We start from the raw sequence: 24,310 nt of genomic DNA, 5'->3' as shown, positions 1-24,310 counted from the left end.
AGCTCTGGCCTCTGCAGGCTCTTATCACTCTCCCTTCAGCTGGCTCTTCGGGAAAAGAAGTGATTGGTGAGACAAGCCAGAGAAGCAGCAGGCAAAGACAAAGCTGGCAGCACAGAGCCAAGTCCCTGGAATTTCCTTCCGTCCTCTGCCCCCTCCTCCCCGCTGCAGCCAGGGCACAGGGGCTCTCCTGGTCCCAAGGAGGATAACCAGTCAGCAGAGCCGCCACCTCTGTCCAGCTACAGACTTAAAAGGGTCCAGGCATTTGGCTCCGGTGGGTGATTTGCATGTAATTTGCATACATCTGCATGCCCCCCACTCCGAAGGTCCTCCATCAAAGGATGCGAAATGAAATAAAATGAATCAATTAGTGCAGCCTACCACATCCTTACATGTAGGATCGGACACCCGTAAGAGATGTAACTGACTCTTCAAGTAATCAGTGCTATTGCAGTTTGGGACAGGGCCACAGAGGTGGGGCAGGAAGAAGGGGGCTCAGCACAGGGGTGGAGAAGGACCAGGGAAGTCTCTGTCCATCCAGGGGCTGCTGACCTCTGCCGTCCCAGCCCTTCCCCCTTCTTCACCAACACAGTGGAGCCACACGGACCCCTCCTCTTAGTTTCCTGCCTGCGACCCAGCCTGGTCCTGCTCTTGGCCCATCCTTGGCAGTTGCCTCTGCAAGGACGTTTTCAGCCCTGCAAGGGTGGCAGTAGCAGTCGATTTCAAACCAGAGTGAGAATAGCTGCTTCTAGGCCACAGGAGGCTGTGTGGGCCCTGGTATTTCCACACCCATCTCAAGCCGGTGAAGGAAGTGTCCCCACCGTGGCCATGTTTCTCTCTTACCACCCCTCCCTCTGACCCCATCTGAGGGTGGTGGAGGGAGAGAAACTGCCCCAGCGTCAGCACTGAGCTGGAGTCCCTTTATTTCCATCTTTTTGCCAGGTGCTAATGAGATACTCACAGCCAGTGGCGGCCCAGCAGCTCCACATCGTGCAATTCTGCCTCTCAGGGATGCACTTCATGGCCCTGCCTCGCACACACCCTGACTTCCTCTAGGCCCAGGGTTGCCACCCTCCTGTAAGACGGGCCCTCAGGTTGCTGGGTGTCAGGTTCACACCTGTGGGGCTCAGGTCCAGGGTGCAGGGAGCGGATTCTAGGCAAGATGAGCTACAGCACTGAGATGGGGGTTGAGTTCACAGAAGCACAGAACCCTGCCAACCAAAGAGCTCCAATCAGCCAACGAGGGCTCAATGACCGGAAATGCAGGAAGGCACAGGAGGACAGTTGATTGCAACAGGACCACAGTGAGTGCACGGAGGAGGAGGAGGACTGCAGTTCTGAGCGGAGGCTATGAGTGCCTAGGATACCCTCTGACCCTGAGTCCCCTGTGTGTGGGGCCCAAGGAAGCAGAGAGGAGCCCACGCCACACTCAAGATCACCAACCTGAGCCCAATCCCTGCCCTCCCCTCGCTCCTCACTCCAAGCATCTCCACCCAACTGGCTGCCTGCCCGCTTCGTGTGAAGACAGGGCAACCGGCCTGCACAGATTACAGCAGTCTGGTTTTAGATCAGGGGTCTGCAGGCTGCAGCTCGTGAACCAAGTCAGCCGACATCCTGTGTTTGTACAGCCTGCGAGCTCAGAACACTTTCTGCCTCGTAGAAAAAAAGAAGGAAAAGAAGAACATTTGGCGGCACACGAAAATTGCACACAATTCAAATTCTGGTGTCCATGCATAGCATTTTACGGGCACACAGCCATGCCCTTCCACTCACGCTGTCAGGAGCTGTCTTCACAACATAGTGGCTGACTGCACAGTCAGCAGAGAGGAAAATATTGACTGTCTGGGCTTCAACGAAAAAGCCTTGGCCACATAGACCATGGAAAGGGAATTCTTTGTGGCCCCTCACCTGTGCACACCTAGAAGAGCTCTCTGAGCTCAGCACCAAGTCCTCTGCGGCAAAGGGAATACAGGCTTGGACGCCCTGTCCTGATCCACGAAGATCCCACCGTGGCCGGAAGTTCTCTGTAAGCCCCAGACCCGCGCGTTCCTTCCTGGGACTGACACTTGGTCCTGGACCAAGCCACCTGCTCATCTCCAACACTTCCCTTCCCAGACCTGGACGTAGGTTTGGAGCCAAGTCCGACGAGACGGGTCCCCGGGGCAGAGGGGGAGCTGGGCAAGGTAATCAGTCTTGCAGGAGGGCATCTGCACAGGATGAGGACCTGGCTGAGGGCACAGGGCTGCTCGGGTCTGCAGTGGGGCCGAGGACATAGCCGGTGTTCCCCGGGGGCTCTGGGGACTCTGCTGTCAGCCCCAGCCTGGAAGCCACAGTGGCGGTGACTTACCCGGTACCACACGATCTCGCGCATGCGACCATCTGTCTTGAAGTTGCACTTTAAGGTCACGGCATCCCCAGCCACCACTGGGGGCAGAGGCTCAATGTTGACGGTCAGGTAGCCTGTGGAGGAGAGGACAGAGGGGCGGTGAGAGCCGAAGCTGACCGGGTAGGCAGGGAGGGGGCAGAGGAGGAGAAGGGGGCTGCAAGGGGCGCCGTTTTCCTGTGAACGGTGCTGCGGAGGGCGGGGCTGGGCGGGGTCTCCTTCCCGTTGCTGGCACCGCCCATCCGGCCACCTCCTGACTCCCTAACCAAGAGCACTGCCTTTCCCGGATGAATTTCCCACTGAAAGTAGCACCTGCCAGCATCTCCGGGCAGGGCCAGCATAGGTCTTACAAGGCCGCCCGGAGACAGGGCTCTGGGCCAGCGCCGGATCCCACCCATTGAGAGCCGAGACCTGTGTGACAAGCGTGCTAGGTCCCACAGGAAATGCAAGTACCGCAGTGCACTCAGCCCCGCCTCTCCAAACCGGGTCATAGCGAGACCCCTTCTCCCACCCCCGCAGCCTGGACCCCTGCAGTCCATAGCACGACCTGGAGCCCCCGCCCCCTCCAGTCCCAGCTCTCTGCTGGGGAAATTCCAGGAAGAGCCTCCCTTCCCGTCGCACAGCCCCTGTCCCTGGGGAGGCCCGGTCCAAGCTCTGGCTGTGGCGGGGGTGGGATTTCAGGCTGACCACCCGGAAAAGAGGCTCCCGTCTTTGCAGGTGCTACACAAACATTCTCACCCTCCACAAGCCCATGGGAAAGCGGCCCAGCCTCGGAGACAGGGCTGGGATTCTTGCCCTGGTAGGCCTTGGGGACCCCACTGCCTCCACACCAAAGCCCAGCCTCGTGAGACCTGCCACCCCCTCTCTCCCCTAGAGGGCTGGGAACGCTCCGACTCAAGGAACCTCGTGCTGATCCCCTGGGCTCATCGGATCGGCTTCCCAATGGCTGATGGCTAATCATTGATCAAGTGGATCGATCCAGTCCAATCTCTTAATGAGAAAACTAGCCAGGATGGGCTCTCAGGGATTTCAACTGTGCAGGCAACCACAGCAAATGGAGCCCAGAGGCCTGACCCCTGCCTGGAACTTAATGGGGACAACGCGCCAGGAACAAAGGCAACCAGAATCGACCTGGGAGTCGAAGGGAGACTGAAACTGTGCAGACCCAAGGCTTCAGGACCAGGCTCCAGGGTGAAGGGCTTGGGCGCCGGGTTCACCCCCAGGGCAATGAGGAGCTGAGGCTGAAGTCAGGTCCCTCGATCTTAAACTTAGGCTGAGGTCAGCCTCGCAGGGAGGCCCCACAGCCCATGAGGTCCAAGGAGCCGTGACCCCTGCCTGGCGGAACCAACCCTCTTCCTCTTCCTGCCAGCACTCAGTCAACCCCCCGGTCCCCCTGCTCTGAGCAAGCCGTGGGCTAGGATCTGGGGAGACAGTGCCGAGTGGTCCTCCAGGACACCCAGGGAGGAAGACGGTGACATCCCTCGGGGCCATGCAGAGGCAGGAGGAAGGGTGAGGGCTGGGGCGGGGATACGGAAGCCTGGTCTAGCTGGGTGATCCAGGTCCCAAAGGGTGACCGACAAGGAGGGACACCCCAGGGCAAGTCAGCCTGAGTGGGACGCAGTAAGGCTGGTCCACAGGTCCAGAGCCCCTGCTCTGCCAGGCCTGGGCAAGTGCCTCAAAAGAATTTCTTTACTTAACTGCCGCCATCCTAGGAGAGAGGGACAGTATGACTCCCAGGACCGAAGACAGCTCCCGTCCACCAGAAGGAGGTGAAGGAGGCATCCTGAGCTGTAGAAGCCCTAGGGAGGCCGGGTGGACTCGGTGGCCACCAAGACAGGACTGCGACGGGTGACAGAGACAGGGGTCCTAGCAGTGCAGCAGATGTCCACAGCCAACCGGACGTGTCAGTGGGAAGCAGAGACACCTGCCCATGGGCGGGTGTGGCCGGGACGCCTGAGCAGCCGCGAGTTGGAAGGTGGGTGCAGCAGTGGGCTGTCTGGGCGAGCTAAGACAAGGCCGCTTTTCCCAGGGTGTGCCGAGCACAGGGAGAGACTGAGTGACATTCCAGGCGACGTGAATTTTATCGTCAACTAACTTTGAGAAAAAGACGCTTACACAAAAGGAAATGCGCCCCGTCCCTCGGACTTCTCAGGACCTGTCTCTCCTTTCTTCCTGTCTTTCTCCGTTCATAAAGAAAGGTTTATCGACCCCACCGCGAATCAGACAAGTTCTCAACTGGGGACACGAAGCTGAGGCAGCCTAGCAGAGGGCACCCTCGTCAAGGTGTCTGTGGAAAGTGTATCAGTGACGGCACTGTACGGAAGAGAAAGAGAGCAGCAATGTGGGAGGGGTGCCCACCCCTCCCCGCTAGGCCACTCTGAGTAAGGGAAGCTGGGAGCTATGGAGATACCTAGGAGCGAGCATGCCAGCCACGACACCACACATCCAAAGGCCCTGAGCCTGACATTCCAGGCTGCGGCCGTGGTAAGAAACTTTTCTCAACATTTAACATTTGCAGACTCTGCAGCCCATCTTTGGGAGAGCATCAGGCAGGATTAGAGCGGGCCGAGGCGAGTGAGGGGTCTGGGGTGCACGTGGACAGGTTGCTCCCCCAGCACAGCTCTCCAGCAGAGAGCCACTGCCCCAGCGCTGGGCTTCTCAAGTCCTGGGGAGCTGAGGCGGGGAGCTGGCCCCTGAGGCAGTCCTGGCCACGGAGGTCAGGGGACAGGTGGAACGCTGGCAGCTGGGCACTCCCACCCCAGTGCCCCGTGGGGCCCACGGAGCAGGATGCAAGGTTCCTGCAGGGAGTCACAAGCCTCACCTCTGAGGGCGACGCCTTCCCTGGCCACGGCCCATTCTTGTTTCCCCAGCACACACTTTCTTTTCTTCCTTGACCCTTTCTCTTACTTTCCTTTCCTTCCCTCCCTCTCTCCCTGTCTTCCTTCTCCCCTTCCCTGCCTCCCAGCACTTCATGCCCAGTCTGCCCTCTGGCCGCTGTGGCCCCCTGTGCTTCTGTGACGATGACTGTGCTGTCACACGAGTGTGGCTGGCTGTCTGCCAATCTGTCTCTCCTCCTGGATCATCAGCTCCATCACTAGCCACGGAGCATCAAAGTCAGAGGAAGCAAGAGCTGCTTTCACAGCTCTCAAGGGTGCTGGCCCCGCAGGTACTAGGCACAGGCCTCTGTCACCGACAGGGCCTGCTCTGCAGATCTGGAAGCAACTGGCTGCACTCCGTGGCCAAAACGGATTCCAACCCCGGTCTGTCTGATTCTGAGGCTGACATCATGCTGACACCTCTTGCTACCACCCAGAGCTGAGTCGCATGACTTACAGAGGTCATTTGGGAATTCTAGGGGTAGACCCCACCTGCAGTTCCATCATTTGACACTGTCTTTGACACAGGCCTGGCTCTCAGATGGGGCAGGACAGCGCCGTGGGGCCTGGGCCTGGTCTGGTGAAAGGAGAGACCCTAAAGGACACAGTGCATGCCGAGGCTGCTGATGGACGGGTGGAGGGGCCTGGGACCAGGGTTGGACTCCGCTGTATTCAATCCCTTCCTATTCAAGACCAGGCCCGGGCCCTGTGCACGCTCTGAGCTCAGGTCTGGAGACTTCGGACAGGTGTGTGGGGCTGGGCTTATGATGGTGCCTGCTAACCTCTGCTAACCCAGGTGAGAAACGACCTTTCTGGACAGGCACACACTGGAGAGGGATGGCAGGTGTTCACAGCCCAAGAGTTTCCCAAAAGAAAGACGTCGGACAGGTTCTCTTCTAGATCTGACTAACATTCCTCCAGTGCTTGTTTCACAAAATGTCATCATCCCCCCAAAACTGCGAAGCTTCTTTCTGAAAACCCCTCTCCTGCTTTCCTGGCTCTTCTCCCACAAGTGCCCCATTCCCAAATTTGAGCTCAGGCGTTGGCTCAGGCTTCCCATTCTGCCACCCGGGCATCAGCTGGCTGAATTACATGACCTCTAGGGACTTGGCTTCCTCCTGTGTGACGGGGCTGCGGGAGCAGTCAGGGTTCAAGGGGCAAAGCATGGCCCAGGGCCTTGCTCCCCAGCCCCGCCCACCCGGCCCCACCCCTGACCTCATTGCCCCTTCATGTTCCACGTCCAGCCCAGGAAGGATGGTCCTAGCACAGAGGCTGAGATCTGGACACTGGTGTGGGAGGGTGTGGAACGGAACAGCCCAGTCTCTGTCCTGAGGGGCTCAAAGCTGGGCATCCACAAGGAATCCTCCCCCTGAGGCACAGGGCATAAACCCAGAGGGGCCCTGGTCGTGGGCACTCTGGGAGGCTGGGACAGGAAGATTGCATGTCTGAGACCAGCCTGGGTAATTTAATGACTTAATGAAGCACTGTTTCAAGAAAAAAAAAAAAAAGGTGAGTTGTATAGCTCAATGTGAAGGCCCTGCATCCTATCCCTAACACGAAAACAAATAAAAAACCCAAGTCCTGCTGGACATGGTGGTGCACACCTTTAATTCCAGCACTCGGGAGGCTGAGGCAGGAGGATCTCTGTGAGTTCGAGACCAGCCTGGGCTACATAGTGAGTTCCAAGTCAGTCTCAATCACATAGTGAGACCCTGTCTCAAAAAACCCAAGTCCAAGGAAGCCCCAGACACCTCGGTCTCCAGCAAGGCTGGTCGGAATCTTGGGCCTCAGGTTCATGCTGCCTCCCCAGATGGAGCCTCTGGGGCACTAAGAAGGGACAGCTGAGTTGGCAGGGGGGCCAGGGACCACGAGGAGGAGGGAAGGGCAGGGGGGCATGGGTTTTGCTTTCAGCCATGTTGCCAACCAGCTCTGGGAGCTCAGGCAAGTTTCCTCTGGGCCTGTTTCCCCGTCTATGAAATGAGGGGGAAATTCAATTTTTAGGGCTCTCCTGTCCCGGCGAATCCCGTATCAGATGCTAACTGAGCCTGAATCCAGGTCTGCGGGCAACGCTGCCACCTCGGGACAACTCTACACCAGGTGTCGGGGACAGGCGTCGGCCAGGGACTTGGCCAGCGAGCCGGGCCCTGTCCTTCGGTGCGTTGCATCTGGCAGCTCTCGGCCTCGTGTGTGAGCCCAGCTGCTCGCGGTATCCAGACGCAAATCAGGAGCAGAGAGGGATCCGTCTTAACTAAGCAGTCACTTTCCCACACGGCCCATCACTCTGCCCTCTATCTCTGACAGCATTTACAGCATTCCTGTTAAGAGACATTTAGCAAAATCGCAGTGATGTTTAGGAGCCAGGCACCGCCTAACGAGGTGATGACAGATGGCCCCTCTGCCCAAAGCCGCCGCCCAGCGCAGCCCCTGCCTCGCTCCTCTCCACGAGCTCAGCCCAGGGGCTGCGCTGGGGGCTGGCTCAGGGCTGGTTCCAAGGTGACCATCCCTGAGGGACGCAGGCCCGCAGTGTTGTCCAAAGAGGTCTCATTTCCTGCTTTGCCCAAGACCGGGGAGCGAGGATTTTTTAGTGCAAAGTCCCAAGCGAACAGAGACAGTTGTAGCCCACTTGTGGCCCTGAGTAAAATCACTTCAACTTCTCCACCTGTTCGGACAAGAGGAGAAACCAACCCTGCCGTGACCAGCTATCAGGCCCAGTCGTGGCTTCGGGGGCTCAGTGGGTGGTCGCAGTGGAGGACAAACTCCTCCGAGACCATGAGGCCGGAGTCTGCCTGGACCTCCTGCAGCCATGCACCCGACCGCATCGACTGGGCCTCTGCAATTTATTTCCTTGACCGTGCAGGGCCCCTAGGAGCCTCCCACGATCATGGGAGAAGGTCCCTGACCCCTCTGGGGACTCTGGCCCGTGCGTGCCTCTCCGGCCCGGTCCCCTGCCGTGGTTGCTGCCACTTCCTGCTCTCCCTCATGCACAACTTTTCTGTCACCCCTGGGCCTGCGCACAGACTGTCCCTTCTGTCCCAAGCCTGCTCCCTTGCCCTTTGCTTTGGTAACGTTGTCCTTCAAGCAATTTGTGGAAATACTATTTCCTCAACACACTCCCTAACTCCCTGGACTACCGAAGTCCCAAAGCACCCTCACTCTGACCCCAGGACACTGAAAATTGCTTGTAACAACCTATTCAGGTGTATTCGCCTGACACCCGGCCATGAACTGTCCCATCTCCTCGTTACCCAAAGGCTTGGAACACTGCTTGGGTCAGACAAAATCAAATGGAATCTTTTTGTTCCCTGACCACGCCATAGTCAGAGCGGGCTGTGCTCAGAGCCCTCACCCTGTGGCTTTCTCCCAGGTAACCCAAGCCCGGGGCCTCCCAGGACCTCAGGGGCTTCCGAACCAGCCTCTCTGACCCCACCCGCTTGGCCTGCTGTTGCTGAAGGCTGGTGTCCAGGAGCCTCTCTGGCATGAGGTCTTCACTCAGCAGCGTGGGTGCTGGGTGGCTTCCCAGGCAGACTGTCTCCCTCGGGACAGTGGGATACAGGATGTCACCGGGGAGCAAGTAGGCAGCCCCGTGGGCAGAGTGGGACTGTACCTCAGTGGGAGCCCTGGACAAGAGGCAGAGGGGCTGCTGGTAGGAGAGGAGCTTCTGGGTAGCAGCCGTGATGCCGGGGCTGGGGGCAGACGCCAGTGGTGCCCACCCTCGAGGTGAATTCACACCAGCGGACACAGGGCCGTGGACAGAGCTGCTGCTGCTGTGTCCTCAGCAATGGCCTGTGCTCCCCCACGGCACTCATCTCAGCCGGCACCCTGTACCCCGGCTCCTCCCCTAGGAAGGTGACGGAAGCTGTCATCAGATGAGAGCCTGGATCCCCCTGCTGCCTCAGCAGCCCTGGTGCACTGACTCTGATTAGCCAAGGACCTGTGGGCTGGGCTGGGCCCTGGGCGACAGGGCATCATACCGCTGACGTCTGTGGGCCCCGTGAAGGAAAAGCCCTAATGTGAAGCGATGTTTCTCCTTCTGTCTCCCTCGGGAAGCTCTAAGCTTCCAGTCCTCTTCCTGGAATTCTGCTTTCTCTCTTCACCGACCACTCTTTGCCTGGACCTGAGCACCATCAGGCAATGGCTGGTCCACTGCAATGACTGCCAACAGGTGACCCCTGGCCACCTCTGCCCCACCACCTTGTCTCCTCTCACCCTCAGTTTGTTCAGTCCCCTGACTCGCAACAACCGCTGATGAGTTCTGAGCACCCCAAACGTGCCCCCACCTCAGGACTTTTGCACAAGCCACTTCTGTCTCCCAGTACCTTTTCCTAGATACATGGGTCAACTCCTCAATTTTTGTCTGCTCACGTTATCTATTTTGAGAGCTTATCTTATCTGGTGTAACTCTCATGTACATACAACAAGACCCCTATTATTATCTGTTTATCCTCTTGTATCCTCTTTAAAACTATGTAACACTACATATTGGCTTATTTTTTGTTGATATATTTCCCTCCCCCAGGCTGGGTTGTGAGTTTCGATCCTTTTTTGTTTTTCAGAATGGTTAATTTCTATTGATTATGTGTTTCAGGCCACTAGTTCATTCTTCTGTTTTCTCCAATCTGCTACTAAATCCATCCAGGGAGTGTTTCATTGCATTGCGGTATTTTTTGTTTCTAAAATGTCCATTTGGTTCTTCTTCGTACCCTCTGCTCTTCTTTGCTGCATCTTTCTATTTTAATATTTGTCTCGGGATGATTTTGGATTACTTGTTGAAGCATTTTTATAAGCACTGCCTAGAGTCTTTGCCACATGATTTCATCATGTGAGTTCCCTCGTCACTGGGGCCAGCAGACTCTCTTTCCCACATCTAAATTGAGGCCGCCCTGGCTTTTCTGGGGTGTAGTCATTTTGTGTGTATCCTGGACATTTTAAATATTACTACATAAATACCGATGATACTCTAGGATTTGTTTCTACTCATTGCTTTAGAGGTACTACTTCAAGTTCCAACCCACCTGCCGGCATTTCCTCCACAGATTTTTCAAAGAGATGACCATACATTGCTCTCAGGTTTTACAGCTGAATTAGTGGGAGATGAGGACAGCCTGGCCTTTACCATTACTCCGTCTTGCCAAAGACCCGAAGTCTTTCACACTGTATGGTGGAATCCCTGCTTTATCCTGAGACTCTAGGGCAATGCTTGGAACTTCTTAGGAGCTCAGTAAATATTTGTTGAGCAACTAAAAATAAGGTGAACAACTGAACACGTGCTCAGTGCTTGGCAGTTTCCAAAGGGTGCCTGTGACACTGATCACCTCTGCCCCATGCGTGGTGTCCCCGTTCTATCTATGAGAAGCCCGAGGCTCAGAGGTGCGGCACGACGTGCGGCCACGGAAGGCCAGGTGTGGCCGGTAAGCCCTGGACTGAGTCTAGTGCCTTTCCTGCCACCTCACAGAAGCCCACTATCCCCGAATTCCAAAGAGCAGAGCCAGAAACAAAGGTGGGTAGCAGGGCGAGGGAACAGAAGGATCACAAAGAGTCTGGTTTGGGGTGCAGCAGGATCAAACCCGCATTGCAGCAGCTGAACACATCACACCCACAAAGAGGCAGCGGGGTAGAGCAGGGCTGAGGCCATTTTCAAATCTAAACCCAGCAGAGGACGCAGGATGCAGGATGCTGGGCCAGGAAGACATCTGACTGAGACCCTTCCAGGGACTGTTAAGAGCCGAGCCGGCCAAAATTTTCCACGGCGCCCTAGACACGCTCTGAGCCGGCTCTGCCCTGGAAATGCCTGTCACGTGTCACCTGAATCATCATGTGTGGGTGCCGAATGAGGTACGGAGAGCTTTGCTATGCTGGGAAAGGGGCTGTGTGTGCACCAGACCAAGGACTTCCTGAGGGAGGGACAGAATCTCAGCCCCATCCTGCTCGGTGTGGGGGGGGTGATGCCATGAATTTAGGAGCCCTAAACCAGCGTGGCTCACACCAAGCCCTGAGTGGAAGCAGAGCGGTGGACAGGCACCTGGCAGCAGTGAATTTAAAGCCACATCAGTGTGGCCCGTGGGCGTCAGGGCCAGGTACCTCCCTCGTGCCACTCTCCCCTGTGATGGGCCTGGGATTTATCTCCACATGATAGTGAGAGCCCTGTGCACTACCACTCATGAAGAAAAAGGTCAGCCCTCTCTCAAGAAGATAAATACCATGTCACAGCCACGATGACGGCCTCCCAGGCCACCTGCACTGTGTAATTCCTATTGTAATAAATACTATTACCACAAACCAATTACTGCGACCGTACCTTCCAGGCTGGTACAGAGGTTCTCTGAAATACTCCCTCCCATGCTGAGCTAACCGGAGCTTCCCAACCATCCGCCTTCTTATTGGCAGGGAGATGGAGCAGAGGGTGGAGGGGCCTTGTAAGATCAAAAGCCACTGAACAATGGGTAGAAAGTTACCTTTCTTCTGTCTCTAAGATGGATCAATTCTGCCTCCCCAATAGCTCCCTGAACTGTCTTTTATGCTCCGGTCTGCACCGATTCTGCCCGGGTTTGGGAAATCGCTCCCCAGGACGTTTTGACAGGCAGCTTGCTGGTCTCCAGCCTGCGAACTTGTCTGCCTAACGAACCCACCTCATTGGAGTCTCGGTGATATTACAAAAATGCAAATACGAGGACGCCCCCTCTGTGGTTAATGCCAGTCCATTTCCCTGCCCCATTGCCTTCCAATTCAGGACCAAGTTCGGAGTCTGTCATGGCCAACTGGGTCCCTGATGAGCTTGCCTCTCCAGGCTCCTCCAACTCAATCAGTCTCACACCGTGCTCTGGCCACTTTGCAACTGCGCCCCGGCGCTTCCAAAGCCCACGCTCTCCTCGGTGCCTGTGCTGCCGCCTCTCTGGAAGTCCCTTCTCCTCTGAGCTCACCCAGGGAGACCTGTCCCGGTCCCTCCAGATTCCATGCCGTAGCCGCCCTTGCTCTGAGTCCCATGAGTCCGATCGTCCCTCTTCCAGGCTCTCAGGCCCTCCTAAGCGTCTCAGTCACGGCCCATCCGCATCCCTCCATAACACATCAGATGGCTCTTTGTGCGTCTGTCTTCACCATCAGTCTAGGCGCCCCTCAAGGTGGGGAGCTGGCGCACGCCCTAGCTCTCTGTGTAACACGTGGCCCCAGCCCAGCATGCACCATACTGCTGCCCACCCCACACCTGGATCCTCTTTGTCATTTCTTTGGGGCTGAAGCCTCCTGCCATCCCTAGACAGCTCAAGGGCGTGCCTCCTCCTGAGCTCATCCTTTGCTCTCACACAGAGCCCCAGGTGCCCTGATAGACCTAGAGTTTCAGGCTTCCTCCAGCTCTTGGATCTGTATCTGCCTTACCTGTTGCTCAGGCACTGTTCACCCTAAGGGCATCTCTCAGCACACCCAGTGTCACTCACCCGGGACCCCCAAATCCGTGCCTTCCTCAGGGCACCCGCCATAACCCCAATTCCTTGCACGGTGACACCCTTTTTCCCCATTTTGTCTCCCACAGTGGTCTGGCCATGTGCCTGTCCCTGTTACTCTGCCTTTGTCTCCAGATGCTCCTGGCCATGTTGTTGGTTGGCACGCAGGGCACACCGGATGCGGGCATCAACTCCCAGCTGAACAGAAGAAGTCACAGATACCTTTGGCTGGGAGCTTTGACCAGGGAATCCAGTTCTGTTGAGGTTGAATGTTGTTTGCCTCGTTGGGCCTTGGATTCCCCACCCTACATTTGAGCTATGAAGGACCCCAACAGAGGGAGGCTCCTCCCGTTTCACCCAGCTGGCTCCTGGTTCTCACCAACCCGAGGGCAGATTGGCTCTGGACTACCAGGGCCTCAAACACCCTGCAGAGGGGTGACTGTGACAGTCAAGGTGTCTGTCCCCTCTACTGACCTCCTGGACTCCTTGGAGATCCTCCTCTCTGTGATCCCCAGCCAGATAATCAGATCTCCCTCTGTCAGAGGCAATAGACGTTCAGAAGCCCTGTAGTATAATGTATTATTCATGACATATGTATTATTTATTATTAGTTTGTTTATTTATTATTGACTTGTGTTTCATTATTGATAATGACGCAGTTATACTGTTAATAAGACTCAAGAAGCCTGCTCCATGGCCCTCTGCAGACCTGTGGCACTCCCTCAGAGGCCTGCAGGCACCAGTGCTGGTAAGCTAACTTCCCATTTTACGGATGAAAGTGAGTCTGGAGGAGGCCACAACCTCCGGTCAGTCCTCTGGCCCTGGAGGTGTCTGCCAGGGAAGGTGACTGACTTGGAAAATCTTCATTAGGCAATGAGTCCTGAACCGACAAGGCAAAGGACACAGATTCCTATGGGGTGCAAGGCTGAACTGCCAATCACGGCTGCATCTGGACCCTACAGTCTTCAGTTTGCCCCGAACTCTCTCGCCTGAGCTCACACTGGGGTCCAAAGCTGTCTTCACATCTATCTTGTACACAATATCTACTCTGTGCCATGTGTGACCCCCAAGCCCACAGAAACTGTGTCCCCTACACTCTGTATCTTTTTCCTCCTAAGCGCATTTCCCATATGGCAGGGCCATGTGACCAAATCCTGGCCATGTGACCAAATCCTAGCCATGTGACTAAATCTTGGCCATGTGACCAAATCCTGGCCAGGGCAATACGGTTTTTTCTCTCCTGTTCCCTAGAATTCTTCCATGTTCTCTCAAACACCTTCTCTCCCTTGCCAGCTGGGATAGGAGGGCTCTGAGGAATTGGAGGAGGTGGAGTCATAAGATGGAAAGAGCTGGGTAGCTGACTGTGAGGGGTAAAGTCCTCCCCTGGTTCCCAGGGAAACTCCTGTGAGTGAGAAACGAAACATCAGTGTGTTAAACCTCAGAGATCTGGGTGGCCTGTTCTAGGGGCTGCTCTATCAACACGCTCCATTCATATGTTGTGGACAGCAGGTGCGCAATGGACTCTCAGTGGGAAGAACAGCGAATAAGCAGATGAATGGAAAGGGTAATCAGTGGGTCTGGCCACTCTATCACGGACTTGGATTCCCAAAGCAGTTCCCCAGTCAGAGGCTATCAGAGCAAAAAGAGGAAAGGAAACGGCTCTAATCTGGAAGCGGAGGACCCGTTCTGGACTTTCCTTCTGCCATGGACACACAGGACAAGTCCCTGCCACTCTCACCTGAAAAATGGGCTCATTGCGTTTCTTTGCCAGAGAGAGACGGAGGATGGTGTCCTGAAAAGCTCCCTGGGGAAAGCGGCTCCAGGGACCACTGGAGCTGAGACCCTGGGACCTTGAGCTTGGGAATCACAGACCTGGGTTCAGCTTCCAACTCTGACAACCCTGCAACCTAAATGAGTCATCCATGGCTTTCTGAGCCTCAGTTTCGCCTCTGCCAGATGGGGACAATGATCTTTCCTTGTTAGGGATATGGGTCGGGAGGGAGGGACCACACACGGAGCCCAGGGTGGCGGCTGGCACCGAAGGGCCTGACTCTCACTCCCTGACTGTGGCCCCCTCATTTCTCCAAGGCCCATCTGCTTTTTTACCAGCAAAGCACTGTCGTGTGTCATGGGACCCTGCTTGCAGGGCTCAGGTCACAGGGTGCAAGTGTCTGGGCTGCCTCAGGCAACCCCCGGAGCGCAGAGCCCTTCGCTTCTGGCCTGCAGATTTCCAAAGCGAAGGCTGACGAGGGCTAGCTGCCCTGGGCCTCCAGCATCTCACAGACGCACAGGGACCAGGCTCGTGATGAACAGGGCGGCGTCTCTGACACAGAATAAAACTTAAAATATGGACGACAGCTTATTGTGGAATATTTTAAAAGAAAAATAGTTATTACTCTGGAACAAAGTCTAAGCTAGGTTATAAACTGGTCTTAATAAGTAAAATGAGGCAACTTAATGAAAAAAATTACAATTTAAAATAGGCGCACATTAAATAATAATGCCTCATAAACACAGAAGTCCTTTAGCACATGAGAATTAATTGCTGAAGCTCAGAAGCTAAAGGCAGAATAAAGGAATCTTTAATTTTTTTTGTCTTTTATTTTTCTCTCCCAAAAAAAGCGACTAGCACTAGACCAGATTACCTCATTTCAGTACCAAAGGGCCTGGAAATTTGCAAAGGGAATTTGCTTGGTAACAGCTTTGTTTCCTTGACCCTATTATTTTAAGACGAGTTTGGAATAAAGTGCTGCTCTGCTCTCTGCCTGTGTCTGCTGTAAATGAACGGGGTGACAGAGCCTTCCTAATGATGAACTGGGGAGAGGGTTCGTTCTGTAGAACCGAAGCCCCCGAGACCAGCCCAGACTCGCCAGGCGGCTCGGTCATCACAGAAGCAGCCCCCGCTGGTCCCCTGGGTCCCGGGAGGCGTCTCCTCCTCACCTCACCTCAGCAGCTCTGAGAAACAGTCTGATCAAGCACAAGGGTTCTCAACCAGCAGTGGCATTTGACCCCCGGGGACACCTGGAAACTCCTACACTCACTTTTGGTTGTCACAACTGTTGAGGGGCTGTGCTACTGGCCCTGGTGGGTACAGGGTGCAGGGACTCTGCTGAGTACCCAAGAGGACGCAGGACTGAACTCGCCACCAGGAATGCCTGGCCCCTACGTGTGCCGGAAGTGGGGCGCCCGCAACAAAGGGAGGCCGGCAAACTTCCAGAAGGTGTGAACGTGGGCTCAGGAGACCCTAGCATGGCAGAGAGAGTCTCCAAACATCAGGACCAGCCATGGAGGCTGGAAATGTGGGTGGCTGAAGGTTCCCCCTAAAGAGTGCGGGCGGGCCGGACCTGCCACTCCCCCAACCCCCACCAGAGCATCCCTCCTGCCCTCAGGGACAGACTTGGCTCTGCAGCACAGGAATCCCCTGGGAGGCGTCCGCACGGTCACCCCGGCAGATGCATTTGTTCTGCCAAGCACAGAGGCCCCCCGCTCACCATGCAGTGTCTTCGGGGCCCCCTCCTCCCAGGAGAGTCCCCAGCTTCTCCCGCCTCGGTAATCTGGCTCTGCCCGCTTGAAAGGAGAAGCAATCTGGCCTTCACATTAATACTTTATTAAACGCACACGTCCTGCAAGATAAACATCAGCCTATTACAGCTGTGGGGTTACAGAGCGCCCGCTTGTCTCCGAAGGCTGGCTGGGCCCCACCGGCTCATCCGTGTGCTTCTTCCTGCTGGAGGCCAAGGTGCAGCTCCCGGGGACCCATGGAGGGCGGGGCCAGCGAGGAGCAAGGGGAGGGGCGGAGTCTTCCGAGGCCCAGCCCTCCTGGCTCCAGGCTGCCCGCTTCTAGGGGCGGAGAAAGGCCCGAGGGTTCAAGGCAGGGCATGCCTGGGCCTTGACAGGGGCGGTCTGTCAGCAGGGACAGGAGTCAGGCAAAGGCAAGGCACACTTGGACAAAGGTCCAGAGCGACTTGGGATTCTGAGAATGGCGACTCCACGGTATATGAGTATGGGGTGGGAGCCAGCACCGCTCAGGCGGTCTTTCTGACAGCAAAGGGCTGGAGGAGAGGGCCAAGAGAGCAGGTGGAAGTCTTGTTCTGCCTTCCTAAAGCCCGGCTCTTGCACATACAAAGCTTCATTTTTTTCTCTCTCTCAGTACTGGGAACTGAACCCAGGGCCTTCTCACTGAGCTACATCCCCAGCCCTTTTTAAGTTTTTCATTTTGAGATAAGGTCATCCTAAATCATTAAATTGCCCAGGCTGGGCTTGAACTGGGAATCCTCCTGCCTCAGCTTCCCAGAGTGCTGGGATTACAGGCGTGCGCCTTCACGCCTGGCTGATGTTTCAGTATTTTATCTGTTAAGCAGGAATCACAAGGTCTACCTCCCAGGGTTAGAGAAAATAGATGGGAGGTGCTAATGTATCGCTCAATATGTGGTTGATGCTACCATCGCTATAAAAATTTTATTCCACTTGATGGGTATAATTTAGAGTAAGATACACACATCTCAAGTGAACGAGAATGAATTTCCACACACATACACACCAGGGGCCTACCACTAGGATAAAGCTCGAGAACATCCCCAGCACCCCAGAAAGTTTCCCGGCGTTGCCACCCAGTACCACCCTCCACCCCAAGGATAACCCTCTCCTGGCTTCTCTATTGTACATAGGTTTTGCTTCTTCTTGGTGTTCATATAAATAGCACACACAGACAGCAGGTGCCCTTTGGTGTCTGGCTACGTTTTCTCAGCAGTGTTCTTGATAGTCTACTATGTAACACATTTACCTGTAGTCTGTGCCTTAAATTTTCCCCCCTGGGTAGTATTCTGTGATGTGAAATAACACGATCGGTTTTCTCTGTGTTCATTGAGGGGATTTAGTTTGAGGTTATCACCAATAATATATATTGTTGCCATTAAAATATTTTCCTAAGCCAAGGGAGAGAGAGCCGCCTGAGCCACACTCAGGAAATTTCCATGAGATGCAGGGCCGGGCACCTGTGGCCAGTGGGAGAGGCATCAGGGAGGGATCCGCCCCTGCCAGATGCTTCCTGTCTTGGCATCCTTCACCCCTGAGCTCCCTCAAATTTTACCAGATCCAACACAGCCAGCTTTCTGCAACTCAGGCCCTGCCCTGGCAGATTCAACAAACCACAGATCGCAAGGGTTTGAAGAAAGTTACATGCATGTGCCACGTATTGGGTTTGACCTATGGTGGTTGTGTCTGCGCTGAGCACAGAGGACTTTTCTTCTTGTCCTCATGCCCTGCACCACACAGCGTAACAGTGGCATGATGCAGTATAACACTGTGTTCAGCGCTGTATTAGGGATGATCTTAAGTACAGGACATGACATGCTTAGGGTCTGCAAATACGACAGCATTTCGGCATCTGGGACGGGCATCTTCGGGGAAGACCCAATCACCCGTGGACACCAGGAACGACCGTCCTTGTTTTCTGCATCATTGCCTCAGCTTCCCTGGGAGATGAACTTCTCTGCTGCTGTTTTTGAGCCTCACAATGCACAAGTCCCAGTGTCTTTCTTGGAAAGAGCATGACAGAGGCTGGCATTGTCATCTTGGCTTTGTGGTGCTGACTTTTCGTATTCCAATTAGGGGGGCTTGCATGTACCAGATACCTTACCCGCGAGCGGTGCTAAGTCGTTTGGCATTTGTGCACTAGCGGAATTCTAACGCCTCCTTTCTCCTGGATGCCACATCCTGGTCACCAGAACCTGTGACTGGACAGAGCCCTCACTCCACGGTCACCTTCGGTCACACCTCCCACCAGGCCTGAGGCAGTCACATGAGCCTTGGAGGTGGAGAGCTTTCTCCATCCACCAGGGGACAGAAGAGCAGTCAGAGAGCCTCTCAGCCCAAGGGCTCACGTACCAGGGGCCTCGCTCTACACCCGCACGGAACTGAACTCTGCATCGTAACCTACATGGGCCTAGAAGTGGATAACTGAGAGACTCAGGGGAGAACCCAGCGTCCAGCACCTTGCTTCTGACCTGGCAAGATGAAGAAGAGGAGCTTGAAGGAAGCCCATCCGGATCATAGGCATTGTTTTAAATGTTAGGCTTGGTTGTTATGCAGCAACAATAGACCGATACATTGCACTTTTCCGGGATGGAAGTGGTCCTCATAGCACCCTGCCCAGCTCTGAGCCTTCAGATTCCTCCCATCACACTGAAGGACAAGAGCCAATGCCCCGGCCACAACCTGGAAGCCAGCACAGTGGGGCAGCAGCTCCCACTCTGACCCTGCTTCTCACCACCCCCTGTGGCTTACTGTCTTCCAGCCGAATTAGCTTCTTTGCTTTCCTGAAAGATCCCAGCTCACTCCCACCTCAGGACCTTTGCACATCTTTTTCCCAGCACACACTGTCCCAGCTACGCACACAGCTTCCTCATCCCTGCCTTTTGATCTCTTCTCAGCCCCATTCCTTCAGAGAAACTGTGCTTTCCCAGGCTAAAACTCTCCCCGACTCCTCTCTCCCTAAAATTGCTTTATTTTTAAAGCGCTACTTCCCTGCATGACACGCTAAGTTTGTCTGCAGTTTATTACCAAGTGCACACCCCCCCACCCTCTAACTAGAACATCAGCCCTGAGAGGGCTGGACTTGTCTGTTTTGTTCATTGTGCCGTCTCCAGGAAGCAGATCTGAGAACTGTCAACAGCTTCCAGTGCCTCGGATGAGCGGGGCGCTGTGTTCCACGCTGCCTGCTGCTTTATTGAAAGCGACACACCCACAGGAACATTCCTCACACTCAAACCAACCGTCTTCATGGGGCAGGCAGTGTTTTGTGCCTCCCTCACCTGTCCTCGGCAGGTTCCCCTTCCAAGTCCTATCCTAGACTGCAGTGCAGTTGGAATCCTTTGTCTGGGTCACCTCGAGTTCTAACCGAGAGCCAGCTCTCCCCTGACTCAAATGAGGCTCCTGGGTTCCCACCAAACTGAGGCTCAGCACCCAATGGAGGCGTCCCCGGCTCCAGGACAAGTTGCTTCCTGTCCCTTTCCGAGGCCCGCGCGGAGCCTGTGATTACCTTCCCCGGTGATGGGTTGCTGCAGTCCTTCTCCCACAGGCTTCCCTCGATCACAGAGCCTTTCCCATCCCTCTCCTTGTCAGCAAGATAAGAGGAAAAGACGGGGATGACAAACATCCCTTCTGCTCCCGATGTGTTTCCCACTACGCAGGTGACTTCCCGTCTCGCCCTCTGGAGGAAGAGGCACAGCCCTGCTCTCATCTGTGTTCCCATCTTTGAGGCCTTCTCCTTGGTGATCTCAAGGGGAATCTATGCATATTGTACAAAATAAAAATAGCAGGACGCAAAAGTAAAGAAAACCCAAATCCCTTCCAGTGAACCACGATGCAGAGAAAGCCGCTGTAAATAACTTAGAATTCTCCGTCTGTGTGTCTGTCTGTCAGCGTTTTAGGGCACTGTGACCCTGTACACTCGACGTGTCGATGGATGCCCTTCTGGCCCACTCAGTCACAACCTAAAACTTTTCCAGACCAGCCCAGGGACGGAGAGCTCTGAGCAGCCCTCTCGGAAACCAGACTTCCAGCCGAAGCCCAGTTTTAGCAAAATTGCAAAGGGCATCTTGAATGCAAACTATAAGGGGACGCCTGCACTGGTGAGAGACTTTGCCTGCAGGCCAGAGACTCCTGGGCTCCTGAGAGATGCACCTGGCCTTCTCTCCCTTTAGGGGAGCCCTGGTGGTGACCTAGAGGGTGGGACCACTCTCCTATGCTTCTGTTCTGGTTCCTGCTCTTGCCCAGCCTACACCTCTTTTCAGGGCAGGAGAAGCCGCTCCCATGTTCCCAGGGCAGTCTGTCACCGACTGCTCTGTGTGAGAAGCAGGAACGGCCCCCAGCCGAGCCACCTGTCACTGGCCAGCCCCTTCTTCACTCCATCTCTGAGCTCAGGCTCAGAGACATCAAGCTGGACCATCCAGGGTCAACCTGCAGCTCTGCCCCTTAAACTAGCACCTAATCTGGGGCAAGCAACTGCGCCTTTCTGTGGCTCAGTTTCCCCCTCTGCTAAGTGTTCCACCCGACACAGGGGTTGCTCACGAAGCACGGGTGAAAGAAACAAGGAACGGAGCAGCACTCGGGCTCTGCAGCCCTGGGTCCCGTCTCACCCCTCACCTCCTGGACAGCCCACCCGACACAGTGATTTATGTAGGAGACGGAAGGGAGTCGGGTCGTGTGGCGGGGATCTGGGGACCTGGCTCCTCTGCTCTTTCTTTTCTGCTTCTCGAGCACTGTGAGGGGAGCCTTGCTCCTCTACCTCACACTGCCTGCCGGGGTGTTTCTGCCTCACCACAGGCCCAAAGTCATGGGGCAGAGTGAGCGAAGACCGGGACCTTTGCACCTGCCAGCCAAGCCGAGCATTTCCGGCTTTGAGATTGCTTATGTCCAGTATGTGATGGAGCTGACCAGACTACACCTGCTTTAGGGTCAAGAGGGTTCATTCACTCACCCGTTCAACAACCTGAAGACCAGAGAGCATCTCTTGCCCAAAGCCTGGCCCAGCTCAGGTCCCGTAGGCCAGGTCCAAGCTGCCGCACCCTGGGGTGACAAGGACCGAGGGACGCAGGGTCCCTGTCTCTCTGGGTGCCACGTGAGTGGTCCCAGAAGTAGCAAAGGCCGCCACCACCCAGGGACAGGCAGAGGCCCGGGGCCGCTGGGGCTCCATCCCGTGCCCAGTTCGCCACCCAGCCTGCCCTACTCGCTGACTGCAGACACAGGGAGGACTGTAACGGGCTTATGAAAGTACGGGTGTTTACAGCCTTGTTCTCATCATGGGGAGATTTGCGCTAGGAAAGTACATGATAAAAATCCCGTGTACTTTTCAGAATGCAAATAGAGCTGAAAGTGAAGCCGTCAGAGGCAGTAGCGGGAATGGGCTGGGAGGCCTGGGCTGGGACTTCCTACAGGCCTGAGCCCTCCTGCATCAAAGAGGCCCCTCTTGGGGTGAAGAGAAGGAGGGGGACGTGGTCATGAGTTTCATATGTGGCTCATTCCCAGGTGAGTTTAATTGAGATTGGGGGATGGAAGTAAATGATCCCATTTCACAGGACACAGAAACGGGTGAATCCCAGGAGGGTCCATCCAGAAAGCTCAGACGTGGCGTAAACGTTAAGATCTCGGGAGAAAGGACAGATGCCTGTCCCCTGGTTAGGACAAAGGGGCAGGACTCAGAGATGCCCGCCTCCTTGCCTTTTCCCTTGGCCCCAGCTCCTGGATATCCTAGAGCCTTGTCCGATGTGAAGAAGGAATCGGAACCAGAAGGCTGAATCTGAGAGGCTGCTGCTACCCCCTTGGGAAATCTCCAGCTCCCTGGGATCCCAGTGCTAATTATATCCCACTGTGGACAGCCTTTCTATTAGCATAAACCTAGGAGGTGCTTACAGGTGGATTGATCAGCCTTCAACAGCAGTTCTGATCCCACCACTTCTCAGCGCTACAACCTTCACTGGCTCCCTGGTGCCCATCAAGTGCCACCCCCAGGGCCCTTACACCCCACCTCCAGGGAGCTCCACCCCTCCACCCCACAGGGCTGCATGAGAGCATCCCTTCCCCGGGTCGAGGCTTGAGCTCTTCCCTTGGCCGAGTATTTGCTTTATTGTTCACAGTCCGACCCAACAGCTCCGCCAAGAGCCTTCCCCCTTTCAGTGTGGAGGGGACGCTGAGTCTCAACTTCCACAAATGCACCTATCTATCTCTGGCATGGCCCTGTTTGGCTGCACACACACTGCTGTTTGCACACCCATCTCCTCCTGGAGCAGGAAGGGACAGTGGAGATCGGCCAGGGAGAGACAAAGCAGGTGAGGCAGGTGACCCTCCGATCAGAGAGGTCCCAGAGACAGACTGTGCCGCCACCCAGGGCCATGAGAATCCCAGCCACTCGGGTAAGCAGAGCTGAGCCAAAGGGCAGACGGCGGGGAGAACTCTATACCCCCGTGCGTGTCCTATCCCCTCTGCCTGTCCACGAGACCTTGTTTGGATGCAGGATCTTTGCAGACAATAAGCTGAGGGGAGCCCTGATCCCATGGATTGACCTTATAAGGAGAGGGAAATGTGGACACGGACCAGAGGGAGAGACCCTGACACGCAGAGCCTGGGGTCACCAGAGCTGGGAGGAAACAAGGAAGGAGACCCCTTGCAGGAATCAGGGACCTCCATCTTAGTTTTCTAGCTCCAGAGGCCTGAGATGTGTGCCTCAGTTGTTTCCAGCCCCTTCCGGCGGGTGGAGTCAGGAAGCCAACCCTGCAGGAAGGAAGGGTAGCTGTCTACCTGCCACCCTCCAGGCATAAACCTGACCTTTCCCTGAGCACAGTCTCACCTCGCCCTGCTGTGTTCAAGAGGCACATGGGTTTGTTTCTTAGTTCATAAACGGGGTGAGCAAGACCCAGGGAAGAGTGACTATCCGGCCTCTGGAAAGCAACAGAAGCAGCATTTGAACCCAGACCCACAGCTGACCACCTAGGGGGTCCCAGCCAGCAGGGATAGCAGAGACCCCATCAGCCAGGGCACCCTCATCCCCATCCCTCCCAGGGATTGATTCCTGAGGGCGCCTGGGAGCAGAGGGCCTCCCCAACCCTGGGTGCTGAGGACCTTATCTGACAAGGCACGAGGGAGTCGCCCAGCGCAACTTGGCTGACTTTTGACACCGTTCCGGGGAGATCACCTCGGGTGGCTCAGACTGTGGAGGCGATTCAGTAACTCAGCGCTGGGCTGTGTCTGAGGGGAGCGGGAGCGAAGGCGGATGATGCTGGCCCCACAACCGTGGAGGAGCCACGAGGCTGCAGCCCACCGTAGATCCACAGGAGCTCACAGTGAGGGGTCCGAGAGATGGTTTCAGGGTGAGGGGCACACAAGCCGCGCTCAGGAGAGTCGCTGACCCCAGGGGTTCCTGGCCATGCGAGAGAACCAACGCCCTGATGGGACACTGATCCAGGTCGTACTCAGGCCAGGTTTTCGTGTTGTTTCGTCCCCACCGTGTGAAGGCGGTCCCGGCCCATCTGCATTTTACAGGCAGTGAAGCCAAGGCTGAGCGAGATGGACAGATGGACGTCACCGAGCCCCATCCCCTGGCTGCTAGGGGTGTGAGCGGCATTCGAACACAGAGGCTCCTCAAAGGTGGGATGCGGGGAGGGAGCAGCTCGCCTTCTTATCTGACGCCTGGGGGTGTTTTGCAAAGCTATGTACTTTTTAAAGGTTTGCTTTGGAAGGGCATAGGTGTGGTTCATTCACCTCCTTCATAAATACCCAGGCACCCCAGGACTGGTGGAGACAGGCAGCTGGCAAACGGGAGAGAAGACAGGACCACCCCTGGCTGTGCCATGACCACTGCCACCAAGAATGGACCTGCTTTGGGGTGGCAGAGAGGGGCGGGGCAGCCTCCCACCGTCCTTTCACGAGAATCCGTACAAACAGAGAAGTCTTTTCTTTCCAGGACTCATCACACCCTCGCCACACCCTGCGGATAAGTGGGACGGGCGGAGGAAGGTTGCCTGGCTTTCAGGCGACCTGGACAGGCCTGCCTCAGGTGCCCTGCTGGGGCTCTGGCTCGGTGCACCGCCCTCTCTCCTGACCCGGTGCCTCTCCCCCTGCCGCTC

The 24,310-nt window shown here is 55.8% G+C and overlaps 1 protein-coding gene across 2 annotated transcripts in view; it reads right to left on the bottom strand.

Moving 5' to 3' along the window:
* The window catches only part of Igsf21 (immunoglobin superfamily member 21), a 210,529-nt gene that overhangs the window by 119,434 nt on the left and 66,785 nt on the right, over nt 1-24,310 (bottom strand). For both annotated transcript variants that reach the window (XM_010614201.1, XM_033767970.1), the window contains exon 2: nt 2,345-2,457. In XM_010614201.1, the coding sequence (XP_010612503.1) occupies nt 2,345-2,457 (113 nt within the window). The remainder of the gene's footprint in view (nt 1-2,344; nt 2,458-24,310) is intronic.

Source organism: Fukomys damarensis, unplaced genomic scaffold (genome assembly GCF_012274545.1).
Source record: "Fukomys damarensis isolate Sample0158 unplaced genomic scaffold, DMR_v1.0_HiC HiC_scaffold_23, whole genome shotgun sequence".
Lineage (NCBI taxonomy): Eukaryota > Metazoa > Chordata > Mammalia > Rodentia > Bathyergidae > Fukomys > Fukomys damarensis.
The sequence above is the reverse complement of the archived record's forward strand: the minus strand, read 5'-3'. Positions and strand labels throughout refer to the sequence as shown.